This window comes from Trichosurus vulpecula, chromosome 3, assembly GCF_011100635.1.
Source record: "Trichosurus vulpecula isolate mTriVul1 chromosome 3, mTriVul1.pri, whole genome shotgun sequence".
In the NCBI taxonomy this organism is placed as follows: domain Eukaryota; kingdom Metazoa; phylum Chordata; class Mammalia; order Diprotodontia; family Phalangeridae; genus Trichosurus; species Trichosurus vulpecula.
The window spans coordinates 393,048,991-393,076,850 of NC_050575.1; the positions used below are offsets into that span (position 1 = coordinate 393,048,991).

The 27,860-nt window shown below is 41.1% G+C and overlaps 1 protein-coding gene across 1 annotated transcript; it reads right to left on the minus strand.

Annotated features, from left to right (window-relative positions):
• Positions 1-2,987: 2,987 nt before the first annotated feature.
• Positions 2,988-27,729, minus strand: NQO1 (NAD(P)H quinone dehydrogenase 1). Its single transcript, XM_036750475.1, has 6 exons — positions 27,534-27,729; positions 21,413-21,577; positions 21,180-21,310; positions 10,950-11,063; positions 7,635-7,736; positions 2,988-5,743 (listed from the first exon to the last, which is right to left on the minus strand). Exons 1-6 carry the CDS (start codon positions 27,538-27,540, stop codon positions 5,444-5,446), a joined length of 819 nt encoding a protein of 272 aa, XP_036606370.1. The 5' UTR covers positions 27,541-27,729; the 3' UTR covers positions 2,988-5,443.
• Between the last annotated feature and the right edge of the window lie 131 nt (positions 27,730-27,860).

Here is a 27,860-nt window from a genome sequence, read left to right on the forward strand (position 1 = left end):
CCATCATAATCACATACTGCAACTTGTTCAGCCATTCCCCAATTTCCTCACTCCAATTCTTTGCTCCCAGAAAAGAGCTACTATCAATATTTTTGTACATATAGGTCCTTTTCTTTTTTGTTTTTTTTAAATCTCTTTTGGGATACAGATCTAGTGGCCTCACCGTATCAATGTATCCCTTTCTTCCCACAGAGGCTGTGTTTATGAAAGAGTATGTCCCAGGTTTATGAGGGAGGAATGTTTTATAGCTATCATTCTTCCTGTGCCATCTTAGTAAATGCCTTTTGCTTCAAACCAATTATATCTATTGTCTGATTATTGCTTAAGTGAGCAAGGTAAGTTCACCTATAGGGGCTTCCGAACTCTAGTTTAAGGAGTGGGTATTCATACAATACCTGGTAACCTATGAAGATAACCATCCCCTTGAGGGACCCAACTTAAAAACCTAAGAGCACAAAAAATGTTCATAAATGTGTGTTGTTTGTTGACTGACTGATTGGAAATATATTTTTGGAGGAAGTAGTCCTGAATCACTGAAATTTAAGCCTTAGAGCCCTGCACAAACATAATATTTTGTTCTTAAGGCAAACACTGTAGCTTCTTAGCTTAGAAAAGCCAAGGTCTCCCATTATCTGAGGCCATTGCTAGTCATCTTGACCTACGTCTTGCCACTAGATTCTGATGACTCTGGAGGTGAGAGTGAGGCTGATGACTTTGCACAGCTCTGCCTCACTTAAATCCAATTCACTTGCCAGTTGAGACATCCCCCTCCTGATGTCATTGGCCCTCTTCAAGAATGAAGGATGAACAAGAACAAACTCTAGTTTCTGTAAAGTCAAGCAAGAAGATCTGCTCTTCCCTTACCCTACTGTCTATTCAATTTTGTATGAAATAATGACATTACTATGATTAAGCAAAAGGTAAGTGATCATTTGACCACTTGATTTTATTTTATCCAAACAGCTTCATCCCTGGCTTGGTTGAAGCAACTATAACCCCTGCTTTTGTAGACTTGAATTTTATTTATTTGACAATTACTTTATGAACTCATTTTAGCATTTATTTAATATTTACTTAACTATTAAAATTTATTTGATAATTTTTTACAAGGTAGAAATGAAAGGTAGACTGAAACATCCATCATTCTGCCACTAAAGATATACAGAGACAGGGTTTGAAGGTTAGTTTTTGTTCCATAGTCACCTAATGCAGTTGTCATTTAACAATTCCCTCCTCTGTAAAGAGAGAGGTTGGGAGCAGAGGATCTTAAGGGCCCATCCAGACTTAAATCCTCTGATCCTAGGCTCTCTACTCCATCATTCATCACTGATGGCTTGCTCACTTAGCTCCTTCATTTAAACCTTATGGTTCTAGCCAACAGCTTCATGTTTTCCTTCTACATCAACCACAAGAGGGCAGCCTTGTGTGTGTTCTAGAAATAAGGCAGAGAGACTCAGTCCAACAATTTAAATGGTAGAGTGTTACATAATTACTTTCCATAGTTAATGGAGACTTGATGTCACAGTTCCATTACAAAATTTTAGGAAGTCAGCAGAGAGGCGGTACAGTAGAGTATAGCTACAGGATGCGATACACATTGTCAGACAAGGCCAGTGTGTCAACCTGCTTTCCTTAATTTAGGATTATAGATTTAGAATTATAAGGAACTTGAGAGCCCAACCCTTTCATTTTACAGGTGAGGAAGGTGAGGCTAAGAGAAGTTAGGGGACTTGGGCAAGGTCACTGCCTAAGTCCAGTGTTATAATAAGTATATTAGTATACTAGTATTAATATAATAAGTATATTAGTATATACTAATTAGTATACTAGTATTAGTATAATAAGTATATTAGTATAATCAAAATTCCAACGCTGGTCCTCTGCTTCCTACTGCTGATGCTTCTGTTATAATGGATGATTTGGGGCAGGGAAGATGAGAAGGGAAGAGTTTTTTTGGGGTAGGTCTAGGGTTGAGATATTCATTGGGGAATGACCATAACAGAAAAAAAAAGTATCAACAAGATATTTCACTTTTTAAGATTTAAAGAATCAAAAGATATTTCATTAAGTGTGTTGGGTTTGATAGAGCGGTGTTGAGACTGATGCTGATTTCATGAAGCTCCATCCTCTGGACTACAGATCCCCAGTGACATCATCCTATAACTCCTTTCTCTCCTTGGGCTTCCCCATAGAAGACATTCCCTCTGAGCATAGAGAAAGCGCATTTACTTTATTTACTTCAAAAGAAGAGCAGCTAATAATTATATGACTCACCTAAATAACCAATCAATCATCAAACATTTAGAAGCTCTTACTACATGCCAGGCACTGGAAGTTCAAAGAAAAGGGAGCCTCTGACCTCAAGGTCTTCATGTTCTACTGGGTGAGCCAACATGCATACCACATAAAGTACTGCTATTTTTGCATGTGAACATTTTGATCTCTGAAAGGTCCAGGAAAAAGAATGTATGTTTAAGGAAAACTGATCTAATCTGTTTGAGAAGAAACACAGCAGCTCTTTTTTGTGGTGGCAGAGAATGGGAAGCTGAAGGGGTGCCCACCAATTAGGGAATGGCTAAATGAATATATGAGTGTGATGAAATGGTATTATGCTATAAGAAATGATGGGGATAGTTTCAGAGAAACCTGGGAAGATTTACATGAACTGATACAGAGTGAAGTAAGTAGAGCTAAGAGAACGATAGATATAGATATAGATATAGATATAGATATATAGATATATATAGATATATTTAAAATTCAATAACAACAATATTGTAAAGTTAAACAACTTTGAAAGACTTAGGAACTCTTTATCAGTTCAATGAGCAATCACGATTCCAGAGGACTACTGATGAAATGTACTATCTGCCTCAGAGAGATTCAGAGTACAGATTAACATTTTTTTATATAGGCAAAGTGGGAATTTGTTTTGATTAACTATACATGTTTGTAACAGGTATTTTGGTTTGTTTTTTCCTCAATTGGAAGAGTGGTAGAGAGAGAAGGCGGATTTTTGTGGATTAAAAAAAATTTAATTCAAAAACATTTCTAGCCTAGATAATCAATCACTAAGGGCCTTCCTAATGCTGAGATTTGGATGTCTTTATCATATGACCAACCAAATGAACTAGACATTTTCTTCAGTCTTCCCTCTTAAAATTTTCCCAAACTAAGAGTTATGATCAAGAAGCAAAACAATTGCAGCTCTCTCTGCAAGCCAAGGGGCTAAGAACTCTGCACAACATTAACAGCCTTATGAATTAATAGCAAAGAAAATTAATTCCTAACATGCTCACTCAGCACCCTATTTCCCACCAGCCCCCATGCTCTGACAGGTTTCACAACTGGACCCATCTATTTATGCACTGGAATTCACTCAGAAATGGCCTTGCTGATTTTGTCATCTTTATCAGGACACCCTGCCCCTCCCTTGACCCCACCATTCTGCAGCAACAAACAGCAGACCTAAACTCTAACTCCCCACTTGCAGAGGAGGAGGAAGTATAGAAAGGTGGGAGCACACTCTGTCTTGGGCAGCAGCACTCAGCCAGAAAATGAAATGAGAAAAAACTGGGTCAGAGTGTTAGTGTGTGTGAAGGGCTGCCACACCTGGCCTAAAGGAAAGGGAGCTGGCATCTTCCTTTTGTCCACCATCTAGTTTTGTCCACCCATGAGAATGAGAGGTAAAAAATGAATTTCCCAACTATGAGAGGAAACTGAGACAACCTTGAGGTCCAGCCTTCAGGTACCTTCCATTAAAGGGGAAGGAGAGAGAATGTGAGCAAAGGGGAAATATGAGGGGGAAAAGACCAAAACATAAAAATAAAATGATCTTCATAACAAGAAACCTCAGTTTAAAATCTAGAGTACAAAAGATAAAACTATGGGGAACATATTAAAATAGAAGGAATAACAGCCACAAAGACATCTAAGTAACTACAAAGATCCCTAAATAAGTATTGGGAGACAAAGGAAATTGGCCCAACACCAGACGAGACAGAGGACCCTGTGAGTTCCTATACAAGCATGGAACTGCACCAGAATGGTCCCACATGGTTTAAGAAGGAAGTAAGAATCTGGAAAGACAAAATTAAAAGGGAACAAATGGAAGCATTTATGGCTTGCACGGCCAAAATAATTAGGAAAGTAGAAAAACCTGAATCCATGATGTCAAGTCTCTCCAAAGAAGCAAAAAAGAGAGGAACTGATTAGGAATAAAAATATATTTAAGCAAAAAAAAATCTAGAAAAAGTAATTTAAGAAAAAAGATAACATTAAAAGAATACATGATCGCCATACAAGCTAAATATATTGACTTTGAATATAGCATATGTAAAAAGAACTAAGGAATCATAAATCTCTGAAAAGAAAATGACAAGTCAAAAATCTGAATACCATAATGCAAGAAATAATACAAGAAATCTACCCAGAACTTCTCACCATAGAAAACAAAGCACCAATAAAAGAATCCACAGAATCACCTCCAGGAAAACAAATAAACAAACAAACCTATCCTGCTCCAAGGCACATGGTGGTTAAATTGAGCAGTTCACTTCTGATGGCGAGCAACAAATCCTGCAAACAACCAAAAGAAAGACCTTCAAGCCTAAAGAAAATGAAATTCAAATACTACAAGACAATTCTGCACCAACTAAAAACCACAGAAGGGAATGGAATATATATTAGCAAAAGCAAAGGAGCTAAAGATACAAACCAAGATGACATTCTGCAAACCTGAACCTAATCATCAATGAAAAAAAGATGGAGGTCCAATTAAAAAAAACTGAATTTGAAAGGTGAGGGAGGGAGCCTGACACCCCTGAATTACAAATACAGTGAAACTTAAAAATCATATCCCCTGTTATACAGAAGGTTAGAACCTACCATCAAGTGACTATAAATCAATTAAATACCTTGGAGGCTTTGAAACATAAATGGGTTGAGGATAGGATTTCAGACACAAATATCCATGGCAAAGAAAGGTTTACCTAGTTTTGCTTTTTCTTGGTACCATTCATTTATTGTAGGCTAGCTCCTTTTCAAATTAAGAAAACACTCACGTGAATAAACTTTTTTTAAATTTTAAAATACATACATGATGTCCTGCTCTGCATAAATTCCAACTCTTGTTCTGCAACAAGAACAATTCTATTTAATCTCCAGTGTTGGACATACTGTATTCGTAAAATCCAAGTAACCAAAAGAACTGGGGACTACATCAGGTTTAGCCAGCCCATGGAACAAGCCTTAGAACCTGCTAAAGTTAAGAACTCAATTACAAAAAATATCTAGAAGCTTTTGAGTGCCATTGAACTGTCATCCTCACTCAGTCCCTCAAAATAGATTTGGAGAGAGTCCTAAAGGGTCAGGGCAAGAAGACGTTAAAAATGAAATCAGATGATTCGATAAATTCTTAGAAGAGAATGAGTTTTGTGGTGTCCTATTTCTTGGCTTTGATCTGGTTGTCAGTTGGGATGCTTTTGCCTAAGTGGTGACCAACAGAAAGCCCAACTTTCTTGTCTTTTTGTTCTTCCTGAACTTCTTTTTTCAACAAGAACCCTGACTTCAAATCAAAGTAGCTGCTTGGAGCAAAGGACAGCGGCTTCTCTTCCCAGATGTTTTCCAGGCGTTTTTTCCATCTTTCCAGAATCTGAAGCCGTTCCTCTGCTGGTGTGTGCCCAATACCGTAGGTAAGCTGAGGTTCCAAGACTTGAAAACCACAGAAGTACAGAATGCCGCTCTAGGAATACAAAAGACACAGGGATGAGTGAGAGAATGCATGAGGAAGTACCTAAGTTACCAGAATGTTTATAACTAAGCTGCTCTGCAAAATAACTTAGGAAATATGGCTAGTGACATCCTGGCTTCTACTGGCAGATACTGACTAACTGACCCTGACAACTCAGTGCCCCAGACACAACTCTCTAACTGATAAGTAGCAAAGCAGATGCCAAGTTTCACTGGGAGGGAATTTCCTTACTTACAGTGAAATGACAGGTTCAGTCCAGGATATTGGATTCTAAAGACACAGATAGAGGAGAGACACAGACAGACAGAGACAAAGATAGAGAGACAAACAGAGACATAGAGGCAGAGAGACAGACAGAGACAGAAAGAGAGAGAAAGAGGGAGGGAGGGAGGGAAGGGGGTGGAGGAAGGGAGAAAGAGAGGGAGACAGATATATGAAGGGAAAGAGAGAGAGAGAAAATGGAGCGGGGAGAGGGGGAAGAGAGAGAAGGGGAAAGGGAGAAAAAGAGGGAGGGAGGGAGGGAGTAAGAGAGATTGGAAGGAAGAAAAGAAGGAGGGGGAGAGAGGAAGAGGAAGAAACAGAGAGAGAGACAGGGTCAGAGAGAAAGAACTGAACTTGAGATTTTCTTGGTCTAGGAAATTACTAGTGAGAAAACGCCCTCCAACAAAGTAACAGCTGCTTTGTTCACACTTGGGTCAGTGAAGGGTTAAATGACTTGGCCTAGGCCTATACCAAAAAAGGATCAAAAAAATAGGAAAAGGTCTTCTCTGTGCAATAACAGTAATAGCAGCTGTTCTGAGAGTCTAGGCCAGCTGTTCTTTTCTCTGAGGGATTCCCCTATGGTCACTCTACTAGCTAAATAATCCAAGAAGCTACATGTTCTATGACAAGAGGGTGACTTCTTTGGCTCCTTAGGAAGCTAGGCCCCCAAGCTGCCACCCCAAGGGCCATTTCACGTCACTCGGTATAAATAACTACCACCCATGTTCTCAGGGAGCCACAAGGTTTACACTTCTCTAAACCCCACCCTCTTTATGAAAGATGGCACCTCCTTTCTGTAGTAGGCATTCAAAGAGGCAGTGACTTTGGCACAGATAGTAGAATCTCTTGAGAAGGCTGAAGAGTGGTGTTGGAAGGAATGAGCAAGAAGGATTTCCACTAGCAGAAAGAGCTTCTGGGAATGAGAACTGCCATATTTTTGACTTTTTGTTTGGGGGCAGCTTCATCTTCAGAGGGACCTTCTAGGATGGAAATGCCATCGACTCATCTATAACTTAGAGTGGCCTGAAGCACTGACAAGAAAAGTGCCTTGGACATGGCCACATAGCTAGTGTGAGCACTGGATCAGGAATCTGAAAAAACTGAGTTCAAATCCTGCCTCAGACACCTACAAGGTGGGCACGTGGCTTAACGTCCCTCAGCATCTGTTTCTTCACCTGTAATCTGGGGGTGATAATTGTGAAGAACAGGTGAGATGATCTATGCAAAGTACCTTGCAAACCTTAAAATGCTATATAAAAGGGTAGCTATCATTGCTATCACTGTCTTGTGTCGGAGGTGGCATTTGAACCCTAGTTTGTAAACTCTCCAAGGTCAGCCCTGATTCTATGCCATCCTGCTTCCCATCAGGAGGATACACGGTCAGATACACTGGAGGGCCATGCAGAGAAAATGGGGTGTATGTATGACATACACAGGGAGGGGGCAGAAGCTGGAATTAAGGGGGCTTTTGGTGAAGAAAGGAGCTAGTGATGCGTTAGTATGCACCACACAGGGAGTTTCTCCATGATGTAGCCCTGCCACACATCACTCTACCCACTACAGAACAGAGATTCCTGAGAAGGTTCATTTAATGACCCAAAATGCAATGAAAATGTGGTACCTGGATTGGCCAGAGAAGGACATTCATGTCCCCGTGGACACCCAACAGTGAATACATGGAGCCAGCCCCTCCAGTGGTGATGGAGAGCACAGCCTTCTTGTTCTGTGGAAGAAAAACTTCATTATTCTCCAGACTGAAGAGGCGATGCTGGTGGTGACAGGGGATTAATGAGGTAGCTCCAGGGAAATGAGTGTATCAACCTGCCCTATACAGCTTAACACTGTGGCACCTCCCCCTCCACCCTACTGAGTATGACTCTGCAGAAACAGTGACAAAGGAAATGGAGAACAGGTGGGATATGGACAGGGAGGGGAAGATTCCACTTGTGGGAAGGTGGCAATTGAGGTCAAGAATGTCGTATTTTGTGAGTGAGTGAGTGATGCAGGAGAAGGGAGCCCGTGTTTAAGGGAGCCTAGTTTAAATTAACGGCGGCTGTGGTCTCCAATGATGATACTATAAAATGAATGTGATCTAAAGCAGTGGTCTCCAAAGGGGTGGACTGTGGGGGACTTCCTCATTGGTTTCCCCTCTCTAATTAATATTCCCAAAGGTCTAAGTCACTTTCCTACTCAATCAACAAAGCCTCCTGATAGACTCTAGAAACAAATAATATTTCACCTTTATTTTGTCCTTTAAAAATTTCTATGTCTATGTATAAATTTTATAAGATACATCATTTTAGTATGGTAATACACACATTTAATAATGTAAATTAATACACAAGGCATAACGTGAGTATAATAATTATGAGTATAGTAACACACATAAATAATGAGATATATATAAAATATGATATAAGTGTATACGTATTAGGGGCATACACTGCTAAATTTTAATGATGGGGTGCTTTATAAAAAAATTTCCAAAGTAGCAAGGCAATTGTGCTTTTATGAATTTATGCTTCTCCAAGATACCAAGGGGTAAAAAGGAATCTGGGGACAAAGGCATTTGAGATAAGGTCTACTACACTAGAAGACTCATGAGGTCAGGGGCTATGTCTTATCTAAACTCTGTATCTCTTCTAGTGAGTGGCCAACATTATCCATACATTCAACAAACATTTAGTAAGGCCTACACTTAATAAATGTTGGACGGATGTATTTATTCACTTAATAAATGTGGGTTCGAGTGCATAAATGAGTCAACCAATAAAAGCATTTATTAAGCCCTGTGTACCAGGCACTATGCTAAGAACTGGGGAGGGAAAGACAAAAATTAAACAGTCCCTGCTCTCACAGAGCTTCTGTTTTGCTGAGGGAAGCAACGTAGGCATGTATAAGAAAATATAGGATTGGGGCAGCTAGGTGGCACAGTGAGTAGAGCACGGGCCCTGGAGTCATGAGGACCTGAGTTCAAATCTGGCCTCAGACACTTGACACGTTTAACAGCTGTGTGACCTTGGGCAAGTCACTTAACTCCACTTGCCCTGCCAAAAAAACAAACAAAAAAAGAAAATATAGGATAAATACAAATTCACCATACGGGAGTTGAGACAGGGAGAACAATCAGGAGACTCATTTAAGAGCTCACGCTAGGGGAGATAAGGCCGTGAAGCAAGATGGTGACTATGTGACTAGAGAGAAGAACTCGGAAGCCAAAGATGTTGCTGTGGAGGTAGAAACAGTCAGATTTAGCAGCACATTGAATATGTAGGGCAAGGGCAAACAAGGAGCTGGTAATGGTCTGAGGCTACAGTAGCCAAGTATTTACAAGTTTAATTTGGTAAGTGCCCCCTTGAGGAGAGGAGCTTTCTCTGGTTTGCCTGCATAGCCCCCGAGACTGGCCATCCATGAGCACAAGGTGTGAACCAAGTGAACCACAGCCTGAGCACGTGGCTAGCCCATGCTCCATGCCCACCTGTAGACCTACTATAGCCCAGGTACAGAGTAAGTGCTTAACTAACAATTGCTTATTGGATTGAATTGAATATACATGCTCAGTGGGCACCATGTTGCTGATCAGGATAAAGGGTTGTCTCAATTAAATGACTCAGACTCTGGAACCTGGTCTTGGTGACTCATCTTGGCCTTTGATGAAAAGAGGCTACCTCCATTATTTTGTAATGGCCTTTGACCAGTCCCCAGCAAACCACTTATCTAATGTGAATCTTGGACCCAGACAAAGGAGAACATTGCTTTTCTTCTGTTACATTGTTTTAGGCCCAAAGAATAAATATCACATTACCTGAAAGCTGCTACACATACAGAAATATCTGTTCCCCTCACCTACTGTTTTCTCCTACTTAGCTTATAACACTTTCTAAATATCCCGCCAAATATATGGAGGTTGTTTCTGATCCCTGATCATCTTTAGAGCTCTGTTCTGAGCCAGAATAATGTTGTTGCTGTGTTTGTCTTTCATTTTTGAAGAGGACCATGGCATTAAGGAAATGATGACATGACTTGCAGTTGACTTTGATTTGAGTAGGGGAAGGCTGTGCAAGGTCACCAGCCTCACTTCCTCCTCCAGAGCCATCTGGAACCAGTGACCAGATATTCATCAGGAAGACTGGAGATGACCCAGGATGCAATGGGAGACCCTGGCTCTTTTAGGCTAAGGCCTTTTCATTTACTCAGAGTGAGACAATGCCCAATCAGTGAATAGGCTTCTTTAGGAAGTCAAGGGATGACCCCTTTAATTAGAAAAAAAAAGAAAAAAAAGTCAAGCTAGGAGGGGAAGACCCTCAGGGTTGCTGTTCCAAAGAGAAACAGTTACCATTGACATTTAAGTCAGGAATGCCCAGAGTACAGCCATTAAGTGGAGCTTGGGCAGGGACCTATTGTGGTCTAATCTATGAGCTTCAGAGTGAACTAGGTTTAAGGTTTTGTGGGAGAAAAAAAGAAAGAAAGCGAGAGAGAGAGAGAGAGAGAGAGAGAGAGAGAGAGAGAGAGAGAGAGAGAGAGAGAGAGAGAAAAGAGAGAGAAAGACAGAAAGAAAGAAATCCAGCCAGCAAACCCCAATTTAAGTGGGCAGCTTCAGGCCATTGAAATTTACCTTCCTTTGGAGAAGAGAAGGAGAGGGAGAGGATGAGCTGAGTTACCCAACTAGCTGGGTCCCCATTCAGGCAGCTCCATCTACTCACAGGTTGTATTTGTCCTTTGTTTTTGAAGAGGGCCATGGCATCAGGGAAATGATGATATGACTTGCAGTTGAGTTTGATTTGAGTGGAGGGGAGCAGTGCAAGGTCAACAGCCTCGCTTTCTCCTGCAGAGCCATCTGGGTGCAGTGACCAGATAGTCATAAGGACGACTGGAGCCAGCATATAGCTGAAAGCCAAACTACTACAAGGAAAGCCAGCCCCAGTCAGCCACCTACCTTAAAGGGCCCTTTATCATACATGGTGGCGTATGAATAGGCAAATTCTCCAATGAAAACTCTATCGAACCAACCCTTCAGGATAGCAGGCAATCCAAACCACTGCATTGGAAACTGAAAAACAAAATGGAAGAACAAATGGGTTAGGAGGTTTGGGGTGGGGGTGGGGGTGTTGTTTTGTTTTGTTTGTTCTGGCTTGTTTTTTTGGCAGAGTAGATAAGGTTCAGAATCCCTTTTTCATAGACAGAGCTGGAAGATGCCTTAAAGACCATCTACTCCAAATGTCTCATTTTAGAGATGGGGAAACTGGGACTCAGAAGTGAATTAACTTGCCTGTAAGCATCAGAGGCAGGATTTGAACCTAGGTGTTTTTTATTCCGGGAGGTGGCTCGGTATATTGGAAGGGGCATTGACTGTGGAATTCCAGGGCCTCAGTTCAAATCCCATCTCTGATCAGTGTGACCTCAGGCAAATCCCAGAATAATATTTTTACGCATAAAGTAAAACACACGGGATTAAAAAGGAAGCCAATGATATTGAAATGCAGATATTAAGTTTCCATATCTGTAAAATGAATAGATAGACTAGATGTTCTCTGAGATTCCTTCCATCTATAGAACTATAAACCCATGACTCCAAGCCTGGCATTCTAGCCCCTTTACCAGAAGGGTCAAACATGTGGCCTATAACACTCCCCAGGGCCCGATTAAAATGTAGTTGGGAAATGTTTAACAAAATAAATAAAAATTGAGTGTAACATAGACAATGTTAATTTGTGTTTTTTAAAATTAATTTGATGCCCGCAGGGATTGATTTCTATTTGAGTTTGACCCACCCCCTTTCTACATCATGCTGCTTTAAAGATGCTAGAGGGGCAGCTAGGTGGTGCAGTGAATAGAGCTCCAGCCCTGGAGTCAGGAGGACCTGAGTTCAAATCTGACCTCAGACACTTGATACTTAATAGCTGTGTGACCTTGGGCAAGTCACTTAACCCCAATTGCCTTGCCTTCCCCCCTAACAAAAATAAATTTAAAAAAAAAGATGCTGGAGGGGAGGGAGCAGGGGACTTCCCAACTCCTCAGAGTAGTTAGACTTCTGCTGCCTCCTAGCATCCTTTCCTTTTAACCTGAAAAGTCCATCATTTAACTAGCATTAAGAAAAAAGAAAATCGTAGGTCACATTATCATTCCCAGGATTGTTCAGGGATACAAGTGGGTGGGTGTGATTATGCCCAAGGTCTGATAAAGAATCACCTTTGACTGAGAAGTTGAGGTAGAAATGGTTGAGGTAGAATTTACTATCATATATTATATTATGCCCCGATCCATATTTTTCCAGTAGCCTGGTTAAAGCTACTGGAATAAAGATGGTGGTTGGCAAATGTTACATAGGCACCTCCTCTTTATAAAGCACAGGCTCTCACTGACTCCCACAAACAGAAATGCTCACAATGAGCCACTCAACTGGCTTGGGCCTGACTGAGGGATTCCTTCATGAAGGAAAATCTTTGTAGCATGCTGTTTAGTTTCTAGTCCTTGCTAAACGATGACATAATAGGAACAAAGAATTTCACTGTTTATTCATTTCAGTTGTGTCTGACTCTTTGTGACCCCATTTGGGGTTTTCTCGTCAAAGATACTGGAGTGGTTTGCCATTTCCTTCTCCAGCTCATTTTGCTGATGAGGAAACCGAGGCAAACAGGGTTAAGTGACTTGCCCAGGGTCACACAGATAGTAAGCATCTGAGGCCACATTTGAATTCAGATCTTCCTGACTCCAGGCCCAGTATTCTAACCACTGCACCACCTAGGTATCCTGGAGTAAAGAACAGATGTTCTCAATTGCAGTATACAAATGTAGGAATAGAATATTACAACGAATATGATGAATATAGAGAAGCAGGAAGATTTAGGATGAACTAATGAAGAATGAAATGAGCAGGGCCAAGAGAACAGTACAATAGTGTAAACGGAAGGAACAACCAACACAAAACCACCCAAAATTAATGTTGTGAAATTATAAAGAACATTTGGGCCAAAAGAAGATGCATATAAAGACATCCTTCCTCACTCCTTTGCAGAGATGGAGGTACACAAGCTTGGAGTACTGCGTATATTGTCAGATTTTTTTTGATGTATTCATCTGTTTTGTTGCTTTTTTCCCCTACTTATTTCTTTTTCTTTTCTCTCTCTCTTTTTTTTTTTAATAAGGGATGGTTCTCTGGGAAGGAAAGGGAATAGGCTGTAGGGAGAAATTTAGGTGATGTAAAAACAAAATATAGCAATAAAAATTTATTTTTTAAAAATAGATGTTTTTAGGCTCTTACAACTCTGATCCTATGCTCTCACGTGCTGTGTGTGTGTGTGTGTGTGTGATGGACTCCTCTAGCAATCTGATGAAACCTATGGACCCCTTCCCAGAATAATATTTCTATGCATAAAATAAAATGCACGAGATTAAAAAAGAAGTCAATGATATTGAAATGCAGTTATTAAAATAAGCACCCCTACTCTATTGAAAGGTGGAAGTCCCTGACCCTGTCCCTCTCTCCCTCTCATTTTAGTTTTAAAATATAATGACTTGGGTCTCATCTCTCAGTTGCTTTAGGTCTAAAATGGCATGCTCTGTCTCCTCTGCCTCATCTTCTGTGCCCGTCATGCACTCAACACAGTTCAGACCAGGGCAGAAAAAAAAATAAGCCTGAAGGAGAGCAATGTTCATTGCAAGGGTGTCTAAACGACATGGCACATGGTTCATTAGGACTTCAGTGACACCCATGTCTGCGCTCTCAGCAGCGATAGCAGGGATCTTCAGCCTGGCTGGTTTCTATGTTTTCAGCTCCAGTTTGCTTACTTTAATTCTCCTCTTTTGGTACCCAATTATAGAATCTGATGGGGACAAGTACTTGAGCTGTGGGAAATGTCTCTCGGCTCAATTTTGGACTTGAATGAATAGTGTGTGCCCACCAAAGGCAGCTTGCAGCCATTAATGGCCCTTACTAGAGTGGGAGGCCTGATGCCAGAAATTCACAATCTGTAGATGTCATTTGTCTTTTCACTGAATTCAGTTACTTGTGCTGTGAATATTATTAGTAACATATCTAAAGAACAATCCGTCTTTGGCAGTGTGCCTCAGATTAAATGAAACATGAAACATTTTTCTTAAAATAGGTAGTTTCTAGCATTTACATAGTGCCTTAAGGTTTGCAAGGTACTTTACAAATATTGTCTCATCTTATCCTCACAACAACTCTGAAAGGTAGGTGCTATTGTGTCTCATTTTACAGATGAGGAAACTGAGGCAGCCTTGTTCATGGTCACACAGTTAATAAGTAAATGAACTCAGGTTTCTCTGACTCTAGATCTAGGTTTTATCCATTGCATCAATCTTCAAAATCTTTCACCTCTTCTGTACCCCGAGAGCGCTTAACATCATGTTCTTGCCCTTAAGGGGCAACCAATACATGCCAAACTAGGGGGGAAAAAACACAAGACACAACAAGTTTTTCTTAGAAAGAGAGGTCTCCTATAAGCCTGATGCCTTCCCAGCTCTCTGACGAGTGAACTGACGGTTACTTTATTTTACTTAATGTATTCAGACTTGCAGATGCAACTCCAAACTTGGCAATCCACGTTTAGACTAAACTTTTGTTTCTCTGGGAAAGTTTTTTAAGTAGTTGCCCAGGAACATGATAACTGAACAGGATAACCAAAACCTAGACATAAATAGGAGAACGAGGATAGCTAGCTAACTGTTAGACAGCATCGTCACAACATTAGGAACCGATGGAAAATCTGGAAGGTGAAATCATACTGTAGCTGTTGCTTGTGCTTCATTCTGGAAGAGGACCGATGACATCAGGAGGGGGATGTCTTGGCTTGCAAGTGAGTTGGATTTAAGTGAGACAGAACTGGGCAAAGTCATCAGCCTCACTCTTTTCCAGAGTCATCAGAATCCAGTTAGGACTCCAGGCCAGGATGGCTAGAAATAGCCCCGATACAGTGGGTGACCTTGGCCTTTTTAAACTAAGGTCTTTCCCTTTTGTTTGTCTGGGGCAATGTCCATTCAGTGATTTAAGGGTAGATAAGAAATGAGGCAAAAGATGGCCTAGTTTGTCTACTAAAAAACAAAAAAATCTAACTGGGAGAAAAAGATCCTCAGGGTTTCTGGCCAGAGCAGAAACAGCTGCCATTTACACTAACTCTGAGCCATCAAGACCCAAAGAGTGACCAAGAGAAGCTTGGTCTGGGATGTGTTATTGGCCAATCAGCGAGAGCCAGAGAGATTTTGGGTTTAAAGGCATAGGCAAGTAGCTCCATTTGAATCCCAATGGGCTTTATCAAAGCCTGCTTTTCTGGAGCTCTATTTCAAGAAATCATTAATGAAAATTACATGAGACAAGAGAGTTCACTGTACCAGTTTTTCAGAAAAAAAAAAATGATAGAATAGTGGTGGTTGCTGTCCTTCATTCTCAAAGAAGACCAAAATGACATCACTATGCTAGAATGAAGTTACAGTGTGTCTGGCTGTGGCTGATCAGACCAATATGAGCCACCGCAGGTCAGGCACAAATAGTCCATGAATATTTGGGGTGAATTCTCTAAATTTGCACATCTCACGTTTCTTTTGAGCTGTTTCAATTCTGCTTTGCTTACAGAGCATAGCAACTTCTCTGATGAGGTCACACCATGCCAGGCAGTACTGTGCCAGTGTCTCCCGTGTCATACAATCAATTCCAAAGTTCTTAAGAGCGACCTTGAGAGTGTCCTTGTATCACTTCTTCTGACCACCATCTGAGTGCTTGTCCTGTGTGAGTTCTCCATAAAATAGTCTTTTTGGCAAGCGTACATTTGGCACTTGAACAATGGGGCCAGCCCATTGGAGTTGCGCTCTCTTTTTCAAAAAAGAAAAAACAAAACCAAAAAACAATGACAGAACAAATGAGTAGGGAAAGCCTTCCATGCAGCCAAAAATGTCTCATTGGAGATATTGGCCTAAAAGCTATGATGGTGACCTTGATGACCCTGATCAATGAGAGCGAATTAAAGACTTAGAAGAACCAAATTAAGAAGCACGGACTACAAGTTCAGCATTAGCCAGCGATGTGATATGGCAGCCAGAAAAGCCAGGAAAATGTTGGGCTCCTGGAATAAGGAGATCCTTATAGCATCTGTCTCTTCCTTAAGATGCAGCTCAGGCACCATCTTCTGCATAAAGCCTTTCCTTGCTAGTGCCCTCCCTCCCAAACTAAATTGTATCTATTTTGTCTACATATGTATTTTTTAATTTTATGTTTATTCTGAATATGTTATATGTATTTGATGTTTCTCTCATTGGAATATAAGCACATTGTGAGTAGGGATTATTTAATTCTTTGTACTTGTATCCCCAGAGTCAAGCACAGTATCAAGCACACAGTAGGCACTTAATAAATACTCTGATTTGATCAGAGCCAATCTGGAATTCTATGTTCAATTATGATCACCACAGTTTAGAAGGGACATCGATAAGACGGAAAGTTGTTGGAGCAGAATAACCAAGATGGTGATGGGCATTAAATCCATATATATATAAGGACAGTCTGAAGGAACCTGGAATAGTTAACCTGAAGAAGGAAAGGCTTAGGGTGCACATGTTAGCTGTCTTTGAGTGATCAAGAGGCTATCACATGGAAGGGTCATTTAACCTTGTTCTATTTTAGCCCCAGAGGCCTCAAATTCATCGGTGAGGTTGGGCAGTGTCTACGCCAAGCATGTGAAGACTTCCCCTGGCAGAAAGGGTGAATGAGAGCAATCTGTTTCAATGGCCACAAAGGCAGCTTAGAGCGTGGTCAGACATCAAAGACGCCCAGGTCATCCACTGCATCCCAAGCCATTGCCAGTCATCCTAACTTTTGTCTTGTCACTGGACTTCCATGACTCTGGAAAACAGAGTGAGGCTGATGACTTTGTGCAATTCATGTGCAAATCAAAACATCGCCTGTGAAGCCACTGGAACTCTTCAAAAACAAAGGACAAACAACAATAATTTAGCCCCCAGAGGGCAGAACCATGAATAAGTGGAACCTCTGAAGAAATAAATTGAGGATTGAGATCAGGAAAAACTCCCAACCCACTCCAAGTCAAACAGGCTGTGAAAAGGGTAGCAGAGGCTCCTTCAATGGAAGTCTTCAGTCAGGAGGCCCATTTGTCGGGTGTGATATGGAGTGGATTCTTGCTCAGGTCTGAGTTAGGCTGAATGGCCTCCACCACTGAGATCCGTTCCAGCTCTGACATTCTGTGAATCTGCGGAAACTGACCATGTGGCATGGATATATGGTAGCAGGCTTCAAAGCAAGGTAAAGAACAAGAAGGCAGTGGTCATCTGCAGTCTACTGTATGATTAAAAGAGTTAGGAATACCTCAGAGAACCCCAATCTTCCAGAAAAGGTCAAATAATGTATTTGTAAAAGTGCCTAACACACAATAGGCACTTAATAAATGCTTACTCCCTTCCCCTTTCCTAAGAAGTTCTGCAGGTGTCATCTAGGTCCTATTCTCAATCTCAAAAGGCAAGACTGGATCAGTAACATGGAGTCATTGAAGGTAGTCTTGTTAGCACAAATGACAGATTTACTGAATGGGTTATAATGAAGATGTTCTCACCATTCTAGCACAGTAGGCTACCACAGGAAGGAAAACTTCAGGGAAAAGTGTTATGAAGACTTATTGAATGAGAGGACAATCAGGTGGTGCCATAGTGCATGCAGCATGGGGCTAGGAGTCAGGAGGACTCCTCTCCCCAAGTTCAAATCTGGCCTCAGACACTTCCCAGCTGTGTGACCCTGGGCAAGTCACTTAATCCTGTTTGCTTCAGTTTTCTCATCTGTCAAACAAGCTGGAGAAGGAAATGGCAAAACACTCCAGTATCTCTGCCAAGAAAACCCCAAATGGGGTCACAAAGAGTCCAACCACGACAGAGAAACAACTGAACGACAACAAATTGAAGGAGAACCTCAATGACCACAGCTTTAACTGGGAAGCAATAGCCGTAGCTAATGGAAGGGTCAGGGGGAGTGTTGATGGAGAAAACCAATCAGGTCACACATACCCCCATCTAAGGAAAGGATAAAATGCCAAGTCTCAATCAACTGATCATAGGCTTTATATTATGTGTGAAAAGTCCTTTGATGGATTTGAGTGACAGTTCAGAGTGTTTGAGTGACTTGAGTGACAGGTCAGAGTGTTCACACCTGACTGAAGAAACCTGATCACACCTCTTAGGTCCTTTATAAAATATCAGCCCAGTTTCAGAACAGAGAGGGATCTCAAATGTCTGACAACAGAGAGGAAAAAGTGGGGACAACAGGAAATGAGATGTAAAGATTCAGCAGGCCAGAGGTAACCACTGAAAAGAGAGAGAGAAAGTAAGATTGAGCTGTGGTTAAGAAAGGAGAGAGATAGAGGAGGGTTATTGGCTCCCTACAGTTATCTCACAGCAAAAGACCCAGACTGGCATTACTAGATGTACCTACCTCTTCAAGGACTAAGGGAAATGCCCCCCCAAAGGCCTTTCTATTAAGATGTAATTACAGTAATTGACACGTATATAGTATATAGTCATTTAAGGTTTGCAAAGCTCTTTGTGTACATTATTTCATGTGATCCTTACAACAACCCTGTGAGTTAAGTGAGATGGGTATTATGATTCTTCCCAACTTACAGATGAGGAAACCAAAGCAGACAGGGGTTAACTGACTTGTCTAAGATCACACAGGTAGTAAATGTACAAAGAACCCCGTTCTTTTTAAACTGCAAATCCAACACTTTACCCTCTGTGTCAATGGATTATGAAACAGAGATGAAGTAATTTGTTATGGGTAGGCCATAAATATCCCAGGATGCAGAGACAGGGAAACCTGCGCGCATCATCAGACCCCACTATGAATGGGAAACCAATGGCCATTACACCCACGAACTACCATAGGGAAAATGAGTTGTCCCTTATGAAACTTCAGTTAATCCCATCCACACACATGGAGAGCAGGGCACTCAGCTGTCATCTTTAAATACGCTGACAATCCTTTCAGATTATTTGAACCCCAATAAGACCCAAAGCCTGACACTGTCCAAAATGCTTTGCTTTACTCTAAAGATGCCCTTTGCTGTGTCAGCAACTTCAAAGACCAGATAAGGCTAACAAGGAGTATTTTTTGGTGACAGGATGTCTGCAACCAGAACAGTGGGATTTCTCTTATCTTGATATTCCAGGGGCATATACAGGAGAGGTACAAACATCTTGGGATCGTAGTCCCTAAGTGACACTGCCTTGTCAATTGTCTTGTCTTACTATATTTACGACTCATTCAACTAGGAAACTTCCTTTCTTATGATATGGGGACCATAAATTGGAGTTGGGATTGTTCTAAAGTGTATTTAAACCTTGTCATTCTGGGGCAGCTAGGTGTTGCAGTGAGTAGAGCACCGACCCTGGAGTCAGGAGGACCTGAGTTCAAATCCAGCCTCAGACACTTGACACACTTACTACCTGTGTGACCTTGGGCAAGTCACTTACCCAACTGCCCTGCCTTCCCCCCTGCAAAAAAAAAAAAGAATCTAAACTTTGTCATTCTTCTGTTAGTCAATTGGAAGTTTGCTTCTGATTCCATGATCATGTATCTGCTAGCTTTAAGAGAATAAACTATATGAATTTATATATCACCTAGCCTGTTTGCCTCCTTTAACCAAACTTTCAGGTCGACGATGCACATACACTTTACACCATATTAAAAGGGTGCACTGTGTCATGGATAAAATATTGGATTTGGTGCAAGGAAGACCTGGGTTTAAATCCTGCCTCTAACTATCTGGGTGACCACAGGCAAGTCAACGAAGCTGTCTGAGCCTGTTTCCTCATGTGCAAATAAAAAGGGACAGAGTTACTACCAGAGGAAATTCCCTCTTCCAATGAAGGTCAATGCCTTCTCTGCAGCTTACTGTCTTAAAGAGAAGCAAAACTCTCCAAAGAAGCAGGGTTGGTCACCGTGGCATCTTATTTTGTCAGTTGCCTAGGTCCCAGGGAAGTTGAGTGACTTGCTCAGGGTCATACAGTCATTATGAGAAATCATTGAGCTTTCAGTGCCTTAGGTAGTTCTTTCAGAAAATAGGCTGCCACAACAACCAGCCACAATTCTGAAGGACTCGTGATGAAACGTACTGCCCACCACATGGTAAAGAGGTGAGAGAGAGAACATACACATATACATACATATACATGCATGTATACATACATACACATGTGTATGTATGTATGTGTAGGCATACACAGATATGTATATATTATATGTGTGGGGCTTTTTGGACATGGTCACTGTGGGAATCTGTTTTGCTTGAATGTACATGTTTGTAACAAGGGTTTTGTTTTTCTTGCTTTCTTAATGTGGGGGGGATGGGGAAGGAGTGAAGGCACATCTTTGAAAATAAAATAAAATTTAATTTAAAAGCTAAGTTGCCAGCAGGTTGTTAATCTGCTTCAGTGAATGGACTTTTCATGCTGTTAAGTTCCCTGTACTGTTCATGCAAATAAAAAAAATAGAGGATGGACTCAAACTCGGGTCCTCCTGGGTTTGAGGCCAGCTCTTTGTCCACTAAACTACAAGATCTTAGGGCAGCTAGGTGGCGTGAGAGATTGAGTGCCACCAGGTCTAGAGTTAGGAAGACCTGAGTTCAAATCCAGCCTCAGATACGTACTAGCTGTGTGACCCTGGCCAAGTCACTTACTCCTATTTGCCTCACTTTCCTCACCTGTAAAATGAACTGGAAAAGGCAATGGCAAACTACTTTGGTATCTTTGCCAAGAAAATCCCAAATGGGATCACAAAGACTCAGACACACCTGAAATGACTGAACAACAAAACGCATACTATCTCATCTATAAAACAGGGACAGTAATACATGTACTACCTGCTTCCCAGGGTTTTTGTGAACCTCCAATGACACAGGGCATGTTAAATGACTTTGAAAACTTGAAAGGATTATACAAATATCAGAAGTAATGATTACATGATCGCTTTCAACCTGAAAGCACTTTTCTATCTACAATCTCATCCTGTCCTCATGAAGGTCCTTTGAGGTAGGCGGGGCAGAGGAACCTGAAGCAAGATGCAATGGGCCTTGCTTAAGATCACACAAGCTTAGCGCTGATGGAAGAAGCCCCGTTTTCCCATACTGTTCTCTCTCCCCCAGCCCAATACCTGAAATATCACGAGATCCGCATCTGCTACCTTCTTCTGTTCGGCGACAATGTCCGAGCTCAGCCGCCCCTCCTTGTAAGCCTGAACAGATTCAACTGGATACTTAAAGTTGTCAGGGTCCTTTAGGCCACCTGAAGAAACAAGGAGGAGGGGGATCAGAGGCTGGTGCCCATGGGAGTCAGCATTAGGTCTAGAGGGCTCAGCTCAAAGAGAGTAGTAAGTAGATCAGGTACCTGTGATGTCCTTTCTAGAGATCAGTGGATTAAAATTCAGGGCATACAGGTCTGACACTGTGACCTCCCAGCCCTTCTTCTTTAAAGCCTCCTGGGCAGCTGCTTTCAAGGCATAGTTGAAGGATGTCTTTTCTGAGTGAGCCAGAACTATCAGTGCTTTCTTGGCTGTAAAACACATCACAGGAAACACAGAAGTAATGAATGACTAACCGGCGGTGCTTCCACTGGTGTGAGCTGGTCAGCAGAGCCATAGAGATCACAGAATTAATCAAGATGTCATATGTGCCCTCACAGAATGTAAGCTCTTTGTTTTAAATTTTGAGTTCCATATTCTCTCCCTTTCTCCCTCCCCTTTCCCCTCCTTGAGAAGGCAAGCAATTTAATATAGCTTATATACATGTGCAGTCATGTAAAACATTTCCATATTAGTCAATACATATATATTTTTCAGATCCTTTGCTTCAATTGTCAAAACCAGGGTGAATTATTCCCTTGACCTAGAGTAGTTCACAGATACCTTAGTCAGATCACAACATTGGGAAACAAACCAATGTAGGTGCCCAACTAAAGGAAAATGACTGAACAAGCTATGGCATCTAAATGTAATGGAATACTATTGTACCGTAAGAATCAATAATTAAATATGATGAGGTGATTATAAAAAAATAAAACTGGGTAGGGAGAGATAAAAAAGAGTAATTATTGCATACAAATGAGGCATAAAAGGAAAAATTGATACAGAAGGAGCTAGTGGGGAAAGGGCGGATAGTGATAGAACCTTACTCTCACTGGGAATGGGTTAAAGAGGGAACAACATATATATATATATATATATATGTATAGGTAAAAAAATCTTTTGAACATAGAAAGAAATAAGAGGTCAAGAGTGGGGTGGGGGAGAGGATAAGGGAGAGACTTGGAGAGGAAGGTTAAGGAATAGAAAATCAAGGCAGTGGATAGAAGTAAAGCAGAGGAATAGGGGGAGAAGAATAGTGGGGAAAAATAGAAAGGAGGAAAATATACAAGTAATTATAGTTTAAAATGTGAATGGGATGAATTTACCCACAAAATGAAAACTGATAGAGGATCAAAAATTTGAATTCAACAGTATGTTGCTTTCAGGAAATGCTATAAAAATGAGAGCTACACACAAAGATAAAATAAAGGTCAGGAGTAGAATTTATTATGTAAAAAGAGCAGGGGCAGTAATCATGATCTCAGACAAAGCTAAAGCTAAAATAGATTTAATCAAAAGAGAAAAACAGAGAAACTGCACTGTGTCAGCAATATTATTTAAAATTGTTTTAGACCACTTAAAATAACTAGACAGTATGAAATTCTTGAGAGTATACCTGCCAAAATAGACACAGGAACTATATGAACATAAACATAAAACACTTATATGAATAAAGTCGGATTTAAATAATTGAAGTAATATTTATTGTTCATGGGTAGGTAAAGCTAATATAGTAAAAAAATGACAATTTTACCTAACTAATTTATTTATTCAATGCCATCCCAATTAACTTACTTAAAAAAATTATCTTTCTGAGTTAGAAAAAATAATAACAAAGTTCATACGGAAGAACAAAAGGTCAAGAGCTTCAAAGAAACCAGGGAAAAGTGATGTAAAGGAAGCAAATTCAGCAGTATTAGACCTTACACTATATTTTATTTTTGGGTTTTTTTTGGCAGGGCGATTGGAGTTAAGTGACTTGCCCAAGGTCACACAGCTAGTACATGTGTCAAGTGTCTGAGGCCACATTTGAACTCAGGTCCTCCTGACTCCAGGGCTGGTGCTCTACTCACTGCGCCACCTAGCTGCCCCACTTAAACTATATTTTAAGGTGAGGACATTGTCGAAGTATAAAATGGATCATTTCGATTATTTTAAATTTAAATTTTCTTGTATAAATAAAACCCATACAGACAGGAATAGAAGGAACGCAGAAAATTGGGGGAAAACTTTCATAGGCAATCTCTCAGATTGGAGGTGACTGGGTTGGAATACTGCTGTGGTGTAAGAAATGGTGAGCTGGTTGGTTTAAAATAAGATGGAAAGATTTGGACCTGTGAAGGAAGATGCTATTCACCTCCAGAGAAACAGATGATAGGAGGAAATAAGCATCATATAGTCTTAAATATATGCGTGTAAGTGTGCATGTGTATATATGTGTATGTTTATAGATAGCTATCTATATGTGCATGTATACACACACACACACACTTTTGTAGCTAGGGAAACAGTGATGAACCTGGTGTGTTATGTTCCATGGAGTCACAAAGAGTTGGGCATGACTGAACGATGACAGCAACACAGTATGCTAAATACTGAGGAACTCCAGATTCTGTCTAGGTTACAGGGTCATAGATTTAGAGCTGGAAGGAAACTTTAGAAGCCAGAGTCTAGCTCTTATTTTACAAATGAGGAAACTGAGGCCCACACAGGTGAAGTGATATGCCCCAGGTCACACAACTAATGAGCCACAGAGGCAGGATTTGAACCCAGGTCTTCTCAGCTCCAAGTCTAACACTCCCTCTGCTGAATTTGAAAAGCGCTTAAGTACAGTGTATTTTTAAATTCCTTTTTTAAAAAACAGGAGGACAAAAGGGGTAAACGTAGAACCTAGGAAAGGGAAAATGCTTTTGACTACCAAAAGGATCTGCAGCTCCCTCTCCAGCCCCGCTGGCTTCTTTGTTCATGCAATTATGGATTTCGACATTAGAGGAAATGTAGGCACGTTATGCCTAATAGCTATTTACTCTGTCATTTATTTTCACATTAGTCATGTTTAGAGTTGCCTATACAGTTTAATTTGTGAAGGCATGAACAATTGTTTTTTATCCCATTGGCTGGTTTTTATTCTTTAATAATAATTATTACATATATTATATTATATATTATATATAATAATTCTTTAATAATAATAAACATTCCAAAATATATTCTACATTGCATAAAGCAAATAAAATTGGATTTCCCTGATCATTGACTAAATTAGATTAGAGACAGACCTATTATTGGCCAGAAGGAAAAAGAAGAGACAAGTCACTGTTTAAATTATTTAATCATTTCATTTGCACTTAAATCTCATTGTTTTTCTCTCTATCTATTTCTCTGCTCCTCTGTCTCTCTGTCTCTGTCTCTCTTAATGTAAAATAAGATTCAAAAGGAGTGAGCATTAATGGCTGGGGGAATGAGGAAAGGCTTCTTACAGGAGAAGTACTCGATTTGTCCTCTGAAGGAAGCTGAGGATTCTAAGGCAGGTGAGGAAGGAAGACATTCAAGAATTGCAGAACCACCTGTATCTGAGGGCACCCACCCAGTCAGTCAGTCAGTCGGCCAATAAGCATTTATTAAATTCCTATCATATGGTAAGCACTAGAGATACAAAGAAACACAAAAGACAGTCCCTGCTCGTAAGAACCTCACAGTCTAGTGGGAGAAATACGTGAACAGCTATGGACAAACAAGATACATACAGGGTAAGGCAACAGAAGCAAGATATTAATTATTAAATGGATAGGGAAAGATTTTAGCTGGGACTCGAAGGAAGCCAGAAAACAGAGATGAGGAGGGACAGCAATTCATGCATGGGAGACAGCTGGTGAAAATGACCAGAGTGGGGAAATTGAGGGTCTCCTTTGAGGAACAGCAAGGAGGTCAGTATCCCTGTATCACAGATAACAGATATCCAGGAATAAGGTTGAGTGGAATACCGAAATAGTGAACCCCCTCAGTATGGTACTGAATGGACCACTGAAATAGTGAAGCCCCACACCCCTTCTATATTTTTAGAAACTGCTCTGCTGAGAAAGCAGAGATAAGAAATTACAACAGGAGACAGAAACCTGCAAGGTCTTGTTTATCCAGCTTTTACTCCCTTTTTGCTAAATATACAGTCCCTGCCTTTTTGTTCTTTTTCTTTGTTACTGGGGAGAAAATTCCACGTTTAGAATGTGAGCTCCAAACCCAGTTAATGGAAAGAGGAACTTGGTGGGGGAGGTTTGGGGGAACTCTGCATTAGGGTCTATATAACTTGCTTTGAGCTGTATGACACACACACACACACACACACACACACACACACACACACACACACGTGCTGACATCATCCTGGGCCATGCTGAGGTGTGTCCTTTCTCATGAAAAATTAATAAATTCCTTTTTGCCTTTTCTCAAGAATGCTCTCTATTTTTAATGTGAGTAGTGGTCTCTGACCCACACAAGGTGTAAGAAAACAAGCAGTTAGGGCGGGCCAGGTCATAAAGGACTTTGAATAAAAAATATAATTTTGTATTTGATTAGGAGGAGATAGAGAGTCACTGGAGCTTACTAAATGGGAATGGTGGGTGACGTGGATGGGTGACGTGGTCAGATTTGTGCTTTGTGAAGGTTAATTTGAAAGCTGAGTTGATGGACTGGAGTAGGGAGAGACATGAGGCAAGGAGACGAACAGGCAGATTACTGCAATAGTTCCGCAGAGATGTTACAAAGTAAAATCGACCGTACTTGGCAACAGATTGGATAAAACAAGTGGGCGAGAGTGTGAGGAGTTGAGGATGGCACCTAGGTTTCAAGACTGGGTGAGTGGGAGGATAGTGGTGCCTTAGACAGTAAGAGCGAAGTTAGAGAGAAGGGAAGGTCGGGGTGCAGGGAGACAGGAAGATAATGAATTCTGTTTTGGACCTGTTGAGTCTGCAGGATGCCCAAACCAGGAAATTGTCCCAAACCCAGAGCAGCTGCAGGAGGAAGCAGAGGAAGAGGCAATTAAAATAAAATTAGCAAAGTAATAACCATGAAAAACATTTGGTATTGGTAAAGAAAAGACCAATATCTGAAACAACTAGTAAACGGTTGAACAAATAGTGATATCTGAATGTCATGTAAAATTGTGCAGAAAATGACAAATGTGAGGAAAGTGAAGAAACATGGGAAGTTAGATATGAGCTAAGCAGGACCAGAAGAATGATGATTACTATGAAGGTGATTAATAAATGATACTAAGGAAGCCAAACTCTGAAAAACTGCAATAGCCAATCTTGTTCCAACAAGACAGGGGACAGGGTGTCACTACCTCCTGTGGGCAGTAGACTTGGAGGTAGAATGTCTCGTGCATTCCTAACTGCTTAAACAGTTTTTCTTTGATAATTTTTCTTTGTTACAAGGATCCAGGGGTCCAGGGTCACACGGTAGGTTAAAAGCAGAATCTGAACCCAGGTCTTTCAACTATATAAAATTTTGAAGCTTTTACACAAACAAAATAAATATAAGTGGAATAAAAAACTGTCCAGTGGGTGGGAAGTGGGGGGAATTTTTCCATCAAACACTTCAGACAAAAGTCTGATATCCAAGAAACATAGGGAACTAATGAAAATATTTTGGGTAAAGAGCTAGTCTCCAGTACATAAGTGGGAAAAGGAGACAGTTTTCAAAAGAAGAAATGCAAGATATCAATAATCTTATCTTTAATTGCTCCAAATTAAAAAAAAAAAACACTGAGGGGGTGGAACTCCAGGATTGCTAAGGTCTCTCCAATTCTAAAATTCTTGAGGTTTTATGAGAAGAAACACAGAAGGGAGTTTTCAAGGTTTCCTTCAGTCAGGAGTGACTAAATACTTCTGGTGGCCCATTCCTTTAATCCTTTATTTTGAAAGGTTGGGCTGGAATTAGAGAGGAGGGTGTGAGGGACTTCAATGATGCCAGTTTAGCCCAAGGTAAAGGAGGGAGGGTACATTTCTCCTGGGCATGCCACTTCATGGGATAATTGACTTTCCAGGTCATGGGGTCATGAAGAGCTGGACACAACTGAAAAACCACTAAACTGTGTGTGTGTGTGTGTGCGTGTGTGTATGTACACACACATAGGTACGCAAATACATATACACACACTTTCAAGATATATATGTATACATATACATACAGATATATTAATATACCTTAAAGGTTTGCAGAGACAAACTGAGAGGAATGAATGTTGGCTCCAGACCTAGAAAGGCAGCCATCCTCAGAGCCCAGCAGAAAGCCACATCCTTGGGAACTTGGTAAGGTCTCTGCGAAGGGAGGAGCTGCTGCCCCGGGCAGGAGGGCAAGGGAGGGGACTGGAGGGGAGGCACTCACCGGCCATCGGTCCGGCAGAGGGAATCGAACTGGTCAGAGGAGCAGCGGCCAAGGATCCCGACCCCGGCAGCGAGCAGCGTCTACGCTACGCAGTTCAAGGTGGGCGTTGGAGCCAGGCCCTTTATAGTTCTGTGGTCATGGCCAGCCCACTTAGGGTAGGAAGTCAACGGGGAGCGGCGGGCAGCGGGCAGAGAGAATTCCCGAGGGTTTAAGTGGGCGGGGTTATCGGCGGACCGAGGGGTGGAGAGGAAGGGGTGGGGGTGGGGGGTACAGAGAGGGAAAAGGAGAGGGTTGGGGGAAGACGGGAGAGGAAGGGGAAGGGGATAG

What these genes read in the sequence shown, in the direction of transcription:
- NQO1 (XM_036750475.1), bottom strand. An exon ending in CGGATCTCGTGATATTTCAG is followed by an intron (nt 11,064 to 21,179) that starts GTATTGGGCTGG and finishes TTTGTTTTTCAG; the next exon opens with TTTCCAATGCAGTGGTTTGG. An exon ending in TCCTTCTCTGGCCAATCCAG is followed by an intron (nt 5,744 to 7,634) that starts GTACCACATTTT and finishes TTGTATTCCTAG; the next exon opens with AGCGGCATTCTGTACTTCTG.